General features: G+C 42.1%; 1 protein-coding gene across 1 annotated transcript in view; it reads right to left on the minus strand.

Moving 5' to 3' along the window:
• The window catches only part of plekhm3 (pleckstrin homology domain containing, family M, member 3), a 46,172-nt gene that overhangs the window by 12,474 nt on the left and 20,299 nt on the right, over nt 1–13,399 (minus strand). The window contains exons 4-5 of the mRNA XM_050049669.1: nt 3,927–4,072; nt 2,586–2,779 (exon numbers count right to left, since the gene is read on the minus strand). Coding sequence (XP_049905626.1) covers nt 2,586–2,779; nt 3,927–4,072 — 340 coding nt within the window. The remainder of the gene's footprint in view (nt 1–2,585; nt 2,780–3,926; nt 4,073–13,399) is intronic.

The following is a 13,399-nucleotide window of genomic DNA, read 5'->3' on the forward strand; positions in this document are numbered from 1 at the left end:
CTTCAGATCCCCCCCTGAAGTAGACTGATGACTAGGGGAAGGTTTTAGCGCCATGGCCCTCATCAATCCTGCAGTGTTTGGAAGTGGCGGGGCACTAGCCGGCACTAGCTAATGGGACAGAAGTAAACACAGAACGCCATGATGCTGCTTGTCTCTGTGTTGCAACAGGGTGAGACTAATATGGGCTTTTTTTTAAAAAGCTGATAAAACACCAGTAGTTTCTGTTTGACGCTGGTTGGCAAGCTGGATAAAAACATATAAATAATGGGATATTAAAAATCTTTATGAAGACTATTATAGTGATCAGATTTTACAGTTTAAGCATCTCGTGTTGATATTGACAATCAATATGTGTAATTCTGCAGCTGTACACTTTCCAAACTCATTGTCTGTAAACAAAAAACATGTCAGAGGAAGTTAAATATGTTGAAACCAGCAGTACACTTCCACATTTTCTTTCCATCTACATCATATTATACACAGGCATATTTGCCTTGTGCTGCATACTGCACCTTGTTAATGTACTTTTTGCCATTACCTGCCCAGAGAAGTTACTAACACCAGCATGCCTTACATCTGAAATCTGTAGCTTTTAATATTCTGTATTTTGTTCCATATTTTGTCTCTAATGTAAACCTTTTTTGACACATAACTTTAAGTGTATGCACAAATGCCAAAAAAACGCAATATAATGCAATATAAGGCCCTGATTGTACAGTAAGTGTTTTAGCAGCTGGAGACAGCTTTTTGTAACTGGTTTTAATGAGAATGAAGCTTTTTGGCTGGCTGCGTTGCGTTGCCACGCACCTCATATTTGCTACCGTTTTTGCTGGAGCACTTTGAACTCCTCAAGTTGAAAAAAACTTCAGCTAAGAGCGGAAAAGTGCCCCATGTCATTTACGCTTTTTCCCCATTGTCCAATCGGATGATTTGAGAGGCGGGCCTTCTGTGGTGGTCACGACAACAAGTTTACAGTTGGAGGAGAAACTGGTGGTAGTGGTCTCTGGATACACAGAGCTATACAGCCCAACAATAGACAGCAGGTTGTCAAACTGCTCCCGAGTCATCCTAAAATATGCCTGGAAACAGCCATCATGGAGGAGAAGCTCCTGGACCAACTGGTGGTACTCCCCATGATCCACCCTCTTTTTTTGGGTCTCATGTACCCACACAGATCTCTGTTTCCCTGTGCCCAACAAACTATTTACTGACAGCCTCTCACCCTCAACCAGAGCTACAGCAAGTACCATCAAAGGAGGCTGGAGCACTCGATAAAATTGCAGAGCTTTTAATAAGGTGCAAACAGACTGAAGTTTCGACGCTACTGCGTCTTCTTCAGAGTCAGTATCGAGTGCTCCAGCCTCCTTTTATTTGGGTTCAGTCATTTTTGAAGTGGCCCACTTGATGTATTGTCACCTATATTTCATTATTTAGGCCCCGATCACACAGAAAGCATTTTGCAGGTTGCAAAACGTTAAACGCACCACACTCAATTTTTCAATCGAATGCTGCTAGTAAAACAAACAAACAAACAAACAAACAAACAAAAAAAACAACACTTGCTGCATCTTTTTATTGTTGCCTGGCAACCACCCCATCACCCTAACCTTCCTGTGTAATCAATCTACTGTTTATTTATTTTATTTCGATGCTACTGTCAGTCTGTTTGCACCTTATTAAAAGCTCTGCAATTTTATCGAGTGCTCCAGCCTCTTTTCATTTGGGTTCAGTCATTTTTTGAAGTGGCCCACTTGATGTATTGCCTACTACTTTGTCCCGTGCTGTGAGCACCGATCCAGTTTTATTTTTGGCTGAAGCGCAAGAGTGCCTTTCAATGAAATATAGGTCTTAGAGCAAAATAGCCATCGCAGGCTTAAGCATTTTTTCATTTACCTACAAATGAAAGATGCATAATGCAGAATATACTAATGAATGCATTATATGATATTTTGGATTTCCAGTGACTTGCATTCACTATAATTACTAGTTGATTCAACTAAATTACAGCAACAATTCAATATCATTTGTTTTCTACAACAGTGTCCTTGTTACTCTGGATGAATCCAGTGACCTCACTGTGACCTGACTTCTTACCAAACCCCCCCCCCTGAAAACTAAAATTATTTGCATGGCTGGATACAGTTTCTGTTAATCTGTGGATAAAAAAATTATACTTTTTAGGAGTTATCAGGATAGACTGGAATTTGATTAATATTCTGTCTGCCGAGGTAAGAAGCTTCTCCTTTAGAAAAAGTCGGATCAGAGTGTATTAGTGACCTGGAGCGAGTCGAGGAGCATCCATCAGCTCACAGACAAGGCTTTCAGTGTGGGACCCCACTCAGATAAACACTCATCCCCCCCGACCATCACACACATGAACATATACACACACAGGCACACATCTTTTATGTATATGCAGCATATATACACACAGGAATGCATGCAGATAAAAGTCATAGCAGTGTACATGCAGGCACTCAGACACACACGTGTAAACAAGGATCATACAGGGAGATGTTAACAGTCTGAGCGATCAATCGCTCAACAGAGATATACCAACACAACAGACTTCACCGCCAACCTACCTTCGTCTGAGGTCCTCGGCGACGGTTGCTCTGCAGCTGAACAGGTAGGCCCGCAGTGACTGGAGCTGCTGACGGAGGCGCAGCACGGTGCTGAGAGGCTCACAGTGCTCATACAAACAAGGGTTGAGCTGCTGGATGTCCAGCAGAGGCTCCTCGTACACAAACTCCAGGAACTCCTTGGCCTGTTTTGACACCTGGAGGGCACATCAGAGTTTACATCAGGATCACTGCATCAAGGACAACAGATTGGTGAGGGATAGTACCCAACGAGTTGTATGTTCCGTGACTGTAATGGATGATGTGGAGATGAAAATCCTTTTAAAAACCTCAGAGATGAAAAACAAGGGAGGGAGCTGAGCCGGAGGGCAAAGCTGTCAATTTACTTGTCCATCTATGTCCCAGCCCTCACCTATGATCATGAGCTCTAGGTAATGACCGAAAGAATGAGGTCGTGGATACAAGCAGCCAAATGAGTTCCCTCAGAATGGTGGCTGGGCTCAGCCTCAGAGATAGGGTAAGAAGCTCGGAGTAGAGCCGCTGCTCCTTCACATCCAAAGGGGTCAGTTGAGGTGGTTCGGGCATCTGATCAGGATGCCTCCTGGGCGCCTCCCAATAGTGTTCTGGGCATGTCCCGCTGGTAGGAGGCCCCGGTACTGTAAGCAGCACACATCGAAGAGGAAGCTACGCAGACTGCAAACCGCAAATATAGCAAGACGAAACACCACATGGACAAAGTTCGTTCCAAAACACAAGTGAATCTTGGGTTAGCTTTCACTTTGACTTTCGACGGCGAGCGTGTTTACAAACAGTAACCAATAATCCTGCATACTATATCTTTAACACTTTTATCTGAATAAAATAAGACTTTAAAAATCTGATCATCATTGACTTGTATTTGTTAAAAAGGAAAGAAATTGAAGAACACGTGGGACTTGAATTTCCAGGACACCGCTCACTTACTGAAAAAGAGTGGCTCTTTATTTATTCATTCACTTTACATAACTGCTTATCCTGTTAGGGGTCGCAGGGGGCTGGAGCCTATCCCAGCTGACACTGGTCACCAGACTATCACAGGGCTGACACATAGAAACAGACAACCATTCACTCTCACATTCACACCTACGGACAATAGAGTCACCAATTACCCTGCATGTCTTTGGACTGTGGGAGGAAGCTGGAGCACCTGGAGGAAACCCACACTGACACAGGGAGAACATGCAAAGTTTTCAAACACGTTTTTTTTTCGTTTTGTTTTGTCTTTTTTAAGAACAGAACAGTAAGTATGTTGAGACGGTGGGTATTTCCATATAGTTGTGTATGTGTGTGTGTGTGATATCCCACCTTGTGCTTGCTGGTGTCCCAGTTGTGCAGTAGACGTGCTGGGATGAGGAAGGAGTTGTCCTGATGGCAGCTTGTGCAGTAGTACCAGCCGCTGTAGTAGCAGACCTTTGCTTTTCCTCTGGAGAGACCGACGGGACGCTGACAACCTGATGAGACAATCACTCAGTAAGTACGTGTGTGCTCATATCCAATTAAAAAACGCATATATGTTACTAAAGGTCTGAATGTCTCTGTAGTCATGAAGAAACCAGTTAAACTTTTAAGACAGTATCGAACGTGGGGATCAAACCAACACAACAATCTTATTTTAAATCATTTTTTGTGCTTTTTATTGGCTTTACTGGATAAAGACAGACAGGAAGGGGGGGGTCACAGGTCGGCATCAAACCAGGGCCTCTGCTGAAGACTGAGTCTTAAGTACATGGGGCACCCTCAACACAAGAATCTCAATGTAAAACAAATCGGTTTTATCTCTGACTTACTGGACACCAAATAATGGCTCCAATAAAAACCTGCTCTATGTGTTCATTCAAGGTGTTGCACAAGTCAACCGTTAACAGTCTGCTGGAGCTGAGATCAGGAGAACACAAAGGTTGTAGTGTTAATGACTTGGTGTTAATATGTGTCAGTTTATTGCCCCTCACTAAATACCGCACTAATCTAACCGAGTAAATCTGTAGATAATGAACAATACCATCCAGGTTTAAGAAGGAACTCTGTTGTACCATACAAACAGTGACAACAGATCTTAATGCACCGATTAGAAAACTGTACAGAAATCCGTAAATGGAGGTGTTTATTCTGAGCAAGGGTTCAATTTTCAACCTGTTCTCAAGATTTTTCAAGTCAAATCTCTGTGCACAGCAAAGTGCAACATTTTAAATGTCTTCAAGCAGAGACTGTCTGAAAGTGTATCTTCTGTAGTTTTGAGCAGCATGTCACAAAGTTTGTGCAATCATGTTTTTATAATCTTAGAAATATTTCAAAAACACAATCCATTTTAACTTTTAAAGACACTAAGACATTTTACACGCCTTCATCTCTTCACACCTGGATCACTGCGACAGCCTCTTTTCTGGCCTGAATCAAAGATCTTTTAATCAGCTTCAGACTGTACAGAATTCAGCTGCCAGAGACGTGATCACATCACTTCAGTTTTAGTTTAGTTCTTTTTAAAGTTGTTGTTTTCATGTCTTGTCTGTTTTAATTATTGACACCTAAAGCACTCTGTTACTAAATAAATGAAGATAAAGATCCTGCCTCTCCTTATGACTGCTGGCTTTTCTGCCCACCTTCGTGGCATTTGGCAACAGCTATAAACACTTTGTCACCAAATTTAGTCACCAAAGATTAAATCTATACTTAAACCTGATGTCGTTTTGTGGTGTAAATCTATCTTTAAATGTGGTGTTTTTAAGAGGTCCGTAAATGACAATGTGTGTGACTACTGACGATGAGCAGTCTCATCATGAGGTGCTACTTGCTGAAGTAGGAAATACCAATGACTAACTTATTTCTGAGGGAGACTTGTTGAGCATATCTTCCTTGTTTGCCAAAAATCTATCTGCCAAATTCCCTCAAAGTAATCGCTCAGAAAACAGATTCTTGGTTCTTCCAGTAGTCACAACACAGTGGGCTTCAGTACAAAAGTGTTTTGCAGACCTAAAGTACAACAGATCCTCAGCTCTATTCAGCCTGATAGCTGCCCCTCTCTCTGCTTTGTCTTCTCCACTCTTTAAAGTTCATTCTTCACCCAAACACCCGGACCTGGTCTCTGATCACACACAAACAGCTGAGCGCCACAGGCCTGCGACAGGTGTCTCTTATCCAACACAATCTCGGAAGACACGAGGCCTGGAGGAAAACAGCGACTGAGGAGAGGTAGAGAAGAAAAGAAGCAGAAGATTGTTATCTGGGTTTTGGAAAACAGACGCACGGAAAGCCAGAGAAGAGACGTAGGACAGAGGAAGAGAGACGTGTGTCAGCCTGTTTGTCAGTGGGGCTTCAACAGAAGAAACAACACAGGCTGACAAAGGGGAAACAGAATGAGTAAAAGGCTATCGAGAGATGAGAGGAACGAAGGAAGTGAATGAAAGAGAAGAAGAGCGAGATCAAACAAGGACAGATGAAGGCAGACAATAATGAGAAGTTAGGTCAACTACTTCTCTATCATGGACGAGAATCTGATGTCTGAAAAAGACAGACAATAGTCTAATCAGTACTGAGAGCTGCACTGCTGCTTTATCCGCTTGAAAGAAAAAAGACTCATGTTGGAGCATCAGGCAGCAACACACACACTGAATGATGCGCTGAACTAGAGTTGTAACTACCTGTTTATGGGTTATTGATAAATTCTTTGGTGATAATGAAAAATGGTGACATGTTAAATCGTTTTGATATGTACAAGTGGTCCAAAACATGACTGTCATTCAAAGTTCATTAAAATTTAGGTTTTATTTTTGTAGTTTGGGCCATTTAGTTTATCAATTATGATGCTCATATGTCAGCTGAGCTCATTACAAATATATCATGGTAAATGGTATATGGACCTGCACTTGTATAGCGCCTCACTCAAAGCGCTTTTTACACTACGAGTGACATTCACCCATTCATACACACATTCATACACTGGTGGCCGTGGCTAAGGTGCCACCTGCTACTCAGTTTTAACACACTCACACACAGATTAAACAGCCATTGGGAGCAATTTGGGAGCAATTTGGGGTTCAGTATCTTGCTCAAGGATACTTCGACATGCAGACTGGAGGAGCTGGGGATCGAATCGCTGATCTTCAGATTAGTGGACAACACGCTCTACCTATCTATAAATTTGACAAATAAACTTGTGTCTCAATTAGAGGCCTGGTCAGGTTGCCAAGCAGTTTATATATATATATAAGTTCTTTGGATGTATAAAACTGGGTTGTTGGCTACCTCAAATAATGTGTCCATTCCTTGACTACCCTGTAAGTTATTCATATTCCTGTAGTCTGTAAGGGTCCAAAAGAATCTAAAGGGTTTTCCATAAGAATTAATCCAATTTGTGAGTATTGTTTTAACAGGATAAAGTGGTGTTGTGTTGTGTGCCTGGTGCTGTAACTCACTCTCTGAGTTGAAGGTGGCAGTGCTGTTTGGGCTGAGAAAGCCATGTGTACGTAAGGTAAAGGAGGTTGTTGGGTTGGTGCGGGGAGCAGTGAGACCTGGCATTAGGGGAGTGACTCTGGGACGCCAGAGATCACTGTCTAGCCTCCTGGAGGTGTCGTGGGACCAACTAGACGAAACACTGGTGAAAGGAGGTTCCCACCTGATGACCCCAAAGACATGTTAGTTATCACTGCTCACTGGTCTGTATAGTTAAGCCTTGCCATAATAGCCTATCACAGGGCTTAGGAGGTTATTCACTGAGTGCTGATCCTTTCTCTAGAGCACAAACTTCTTGTGTTTATTTGAATGTGCTGTCTGTGAGAGTTAGATTAAATGAATGCTCTGAAGCCTTGTTTTTAAGCAATATTCATAGTGGTTTAAATAAACAATTTGATTGTATTTCGCATCTTTACTAAGTAACATTTTGTGTGAAAGGAATTAAAGGCCTGTACCAAATATAGGCCTGTTGATTTCAGTGATTTAAGCAAATAATAGCCTACTACTACTATTTATTAATTTAAGTTTAACGGTATCACTACTATTACTATGTATAGTGGACAAGCTTTCAAGCACTGGTGCTAACATGGTCCCCAGAAAGTGCACTGGGCTCGTGGCCAAACAGTGGAATCCCATCTGTCAGATGATGCCCTGTTGCCCAAAAAGACTTTTTCTTTCCATTGACAATGTGCAAAATCACTTGTTTCATTGGGATTTGATTCATTTGGTCTGATAACATTTGGAAAGTCTTAAAGAGCTGCTGGATTAAATCATTTTATTCCCATTTAGGTTAGTGGAGTGCTATAACAGCGGAAGTCTCTGTGTGTCAGTTATCCGGGTTAAATTATACAGGGCAATTAAACTTTTTTGGCTTCTTGGAACAACTTTAACAATAATCAACAGAGCCCCACCTCCAGTGTTGTATCCTGTTCTCTTTATACATCCATGGTGCTAACTCAGGACCCATGCCAGTCACACTGACCCTCAACTTGCACTCCATATTGGTTCCAAAGGGATTTCGTGAAGCTATGCTGCTGTATGGGCTCTACGTGTTCTTTGCCAAGGACTGGGTCGTCTGGAGCTTTTGAAGCGCAGCTTGAGCTCCTTCAAACTAATATTTTTTTAAAGAATGTGGCTAAACTCTACAAACTGCATTTATATCCGTCAGACATCTGATCACAGTGTGAGTCAGACCACCTTCAGATGTGGTCTGGCTGTGATCATCACATTCTGATTGTAATACTTCTCGACATTTTCAGCAAATCCATAAAACACTTTTTTTATGAGCTGTGTGCCAAACATGGCAGCAATCTAAAAATCATCTATTTTCATCACTTTAAACAATGGATATTTGTTTTTCTTTGGTTGAAATTATTGCTTGTGGATAAGATGGAAAACAAAGTCTTATCTCATCCAGGGACCCATGATCGAATACACATGTGTAACTCTGCAGGCTAATTACAGCAGTGAGCTCATGCTGTTGTTGGGGTGGATGCTCTTTCAAAAAAAAAAAAACCCACAGTCCACTGGTTGGGAGCCAGCAGGCAGAGGGGATGGTCAACAGTCAGAAAAACACTATGTCACTTCGAGGAAGGAGCTGACCACCAGGCCGGCTTTCTGGCCAAGTGTGGCCTCAAGTTTGGTCGGCTGCTGCCGCGACCAGAGGAACAAAGACACATACGTATGTAGCCTGAAAACATTTGCAAACTAAATAACAACCTTTAACCTTAACCTCAAATTCTATATCATACAGACAAGAAGAGAACACACCCACACGTACCCACACATGGAGATACTGTAAATGTCCTTCTCCCAAAGCTGGGGCAGTCTATAATGAGCTCTGTACAGTAAAAAAAAAACCAGTAAAGCCTCAGCAGATAAAGCATATGGGGCTAAGGCAGGAGAAGAAGAAGTAGACAAAGGGTAAAATAACACCAAGTGTATAAATCTGATGCTGACCAGAACCTTAACATGCACTTAAACAACCTCAAAACAGAGAGCCCTCTGCAGAGAGTACATTTAAGGAGACTGAGCAAACAAAGAGAGGTTGTGACGTTGTATGAATAAAATATAAACAGTACGTATTTGCTGAGTTTCAGATAACTAACATTGTGTGTTATGCTTTTTGAAGCAAGTAAGTGAGTTAGTAAATACAGAATATAGCGTGAGAAAGTATGTATACAATGCATTCATAAGATTATAGGTAAGTAAATAAAGCGGCGCCTCCTGTTAGAGGTGTTCCGGGCACGTCCAACCGGTGGGAGGCCCAGACCCAGAACACGCTGGAGGGATTATATATCTCGTCTGACCTGGGAAAGCCTCAGGATCCCCCAGGAGGAGCTGGCAAACGCTGCTCGGGAGAGGGACGTCTGGAGCGCTTTACCTAGCCTGCTAACCCCACAACCCAGCCATAAGTGGCTGACAATGGATGGATGAATGAAATAAAGTATATATACAGTTAGAGGCAAATTCACTAAAGCTGCACAAATACGACAAAACAAAACCCCGTAATTCCAAAAGTATCCATAAAGGCTGATACGCACCCCTAGCAAAAGAGGTTACAATGACAAGACTCCCCATTGGGTTGTCCATTCAACATCCGTGTACAGCCTCAGAGACAAGAAGCCGCCATTTTGGACTTACAAGAGGGGATTATTCTGTTTAAGACTACTAGTTACCAAATGGCCATGGCAATCATTTAATCTAAAGGATTTCCCCTCTCTTTCTTTACCTGCTTGTAGCCACAGTAGTGACATTAGCACTACTACTTTTTTTACAATAATGGAACAATATATTGTAAAATCAATCCTGCTTTATCCACAGCCAGAATTATATCGTGAAATATAACTGAAAAACATATGGATAGGGTTTTAGAATCGAGTATATTAATTTCCATTACATATTAAAAAGCAGAAATGTTTCTAAGGGTGCTGTCACACCTGCCCTGTTTGGTTCGGTTCAGTCGAAGTTTATTTGCCCCCTAAGTGCAGTTCATTTGAACAGGTGTGAACACAGCAATCACACTCAGGTGTGCACCAAAACAACCGGACCAAGACCTTCTTGAAGAGGTGGTCTCAGTCTGGTTACAAACGAACTCTGGTGCGGTTCGTTTGTGGTGAGAACGTGTTCCGACCTGGATCTGAACCAACTGCAGTCACATGACACATTGTTTGGGTTAAACATGAGCATGTTACAGTCCTGGAGGATTATTAATGTGCACCTCCTCCTGTACTGCCTTAATGTGCACATTCAGCACATCCAATGCATCAAAACATTGTTTTCTAGTTGGAGCTGCGCCTTGTTTTCAAACTGTATGGTTTGACTAAAATGAACAATGACAGCAATATAGTCCACGATGAGCAGCGCTAAAATCAACCTGCGTAGTTGTCCCTCCATTGTGACATTAGAAAGTGTCACATTTATCTTGCAAGTGTACTCTTCTTCAACGTTTTGTTTACTTCCTGGATTTTTCCCACATGGAAATTCTGACCAATCAAGAGCAGCTTTTTCACACAAGGCATTTGATCTGGTCCGCTTGTAAACGCTGCCGTAAGAACACGAACCAACTCTAGGCAATTATACAACTTTGTCACAACATTAGTCCCTGATTCAGACCAAAGCAAGACAACTCTAGGTCTGAAAGCAGCCTAATATTCTGCCCACTTCAAGTATGGAAATGGAAAGGAATAAAAAAATACACTTATCAATACAGTGTAGTCCAGTACAACACTACCTTTAGATACAACCTGAAAAATAAACTGCTATTTTCTTCATTTTCAAAGTGTGCTGTAACTCCTTTTTTTTCCAGCCAATATGCCACTACTGATCACCTCATGAGTGCTGCTTTTCAAATTTTCTGTGTAACTATTAACACTCTCTGCTGCTAACTGCTTCCTCCATTATCAGCACACAGTAACAACTGCTCTCTCTGCTTGTCTCTGATCTTTTATTGGTCTTTCTGGGACGAAGAGAAACAGGGACAGAGGGAGAAGATGAATGGGAATTCAAACGTAGCTCAAAGGTCTACCGATTGTACTGCGGCTCTCTGTAGTGAGAGAGGGTCACTTTGACCTGCCCGGGGTGAGTGTACGGTGCAGAGAGAGAGACGTAGAGACACAGGGAGAGGGAGAGAGATGACATCAGGGCAGAAAAAGGAGGGGGTTCATGCTTTCATCTGCCCGCCACTGGTTTTAAACCACCACACCTCTGAGAGGACGCTGGTGTGTGTGTGTGTGTGTGTGTGTGTGTGTGTGTGTTATGTACATGTGTGTGAATTAAAACTGAAAAGACGAGAGAAGCCTGAGCTTTGATGTGTCTCATTCACACTGACCAAACACTCGAATGAAAATGTGCACAAATTGAGAGTACTATGACTAGATCAGCGTGTGTGTGTGTGTGTGTGTGTGTGTGTGTGTGTGTGTGTGTGTGTGTGTATGTGAATTAGAGAGAGAGAGTCTATCTTTTGATGTGAGCCCACCTCCTACTTCCTCGATTCCCTCAAATCTACTGATTTCCACTTCACCCGGAGCCCCCCTGTCCAACAGATTCACATGGTCTGTCAGGGGCCTGAGAATGTGCTCCGGTGCAACCACAGGGGTCACCAAACCTGAGGACACACTCTGCACAATGTATGTGCGTGATGAGGGGTGATGGGGGAGTCACGGTCTTCAAACGAACACTAACAGTTTCCTTCAAAAAGAATCAAAACCGCAGCAATCCCCATGTGTAATTAGTTGAATACATTTTACATTTTGATGTTAAATAACCAATCACTCAGATGGACGCAGCATGCATATGCAGAGTGCGGACTTGAAACAAGTTCAAAGACATATCGGGGGAAACAAAAGTAGCATATAGAACATCAAGAGATCTTGTTTAGATTCGCGGCTTCATATATGAATAATCAAACATGTGTTACGGTGGACAAAAGAGCATGAATGTTTCTGTTTAATTGTGGGGTTTTGAAGGCCATTATGAGTGGCCATCTACCACCATTACACCCACGGCTAAGTGGGCTAGTTCTCCAGGTACTGATCCGTACTTCAAAAGCCAGAGCGCCAAGTCTAGATTAAATAACAGGAATATTGTGCTATGTTAAAGGGTCTTTTTCAACCTGGACCCTATTTTCCCGTGTTTTTGCATCAACATGTCTAATGGGAAAAACAATTTTTGAAACGGGTTCAGTATTGAGGAGACTACACAGATTGTTATTCAACATTATGGAAAGGATCCCTACAGAGATAGACCTTTTTGTTAAAAGGCCTTTGCACACTTACACTGAAATTGTCGCACGTCTAAAAATTAAATCCGACTACATGTTGTGTCAATCACGTTCACACACTTAGTCAGAAACCTTCGTCTGTCATTAAAATTTACGGAAAAGTTTCTGTTTTATGCATTTTTCTCATCTGTCAGAGCCTTTAAAGACGTTTGATCAAGAATCAGTGAAGAAAATGTGGCGGAGGGACACAGCCGCAACAAGACAGAGGAACAGGGCGCACAGAATCATTTCATAACTCAGATAGCTAATTATTCAGATGGATGATGATGAGGAGGAGGAGGATGTGGACCGTACACAGAACGTGGAGGACAGCTCCGCCCCTTCATGCAGTCGCGGTGCCAAATTAAAGACAGGGAGGGAGTGATGATAGACAGAGAGGTAACTCCAGTGGAGAGAGGCAAAGGAGGAAATGTGTCGATAAAACGCATCAGAATCAGTGTGCAAGGTTTCTGTGTGTAACGATTTTTACGGATGATGGATTAAAAAAACGCATCCGAGAAAAACGGACTCACTGTGCAAAGGCCTAAAGAGCAGCATCGTTCTTGTTTAACCTGAAACAGCCCCAAAATAGTTATCGCCAAACCTACTAGACTAATTTAAATAAACAATAATTCTATCATCATAAAACACACTTTATTCCAAGCAAACAAAACAAAACTCAAAAAACATTTTGCTTTGTCTGACATACTCAGCTCATTTTCAGGTTCGTACTTGTACAGTATTTTAGATTTCCAGAACATGTTTACATGCTTTAATGGTCAAAAAACACTTTATTTACCTAATACTGTCTGTGCGGGAACACCTGTATGTGGTTCCCAACTGGTCCAACCACAGGAGCCAGATTTTTCCTGAGTCATTAGTTCAAGGTCCACACAGTTTAATATATTCAGCGTCATACTTGCATTTTGGCCATGTCGTCGAGCTAGTTTTCTGTCTCTGTCAAGTATCTGTTCATTATTCACTCACTCACATCAGGAAACAGCACTTCAAAATAAAAGCTCTGTGCCGGAAATTCACTGTACTTCAAAAATAAAGTGTGTTTTTACAAACT

The sequence above is a fragment of the Epinephelus moara genome, chromosome 7, assembly GCF_006386435.1.
Source record: "Epinephelus moara isolate mb chromosome 7, YSFRI_EMoa_1.0, whole genome shotgun sequence".
Classification (NCBI taxonomy): Eukaryota; Metazoa; Chordata; class Actinopteri; order Perciformes; family Serranidae; genus Epinephelus; species Epinephelus moara.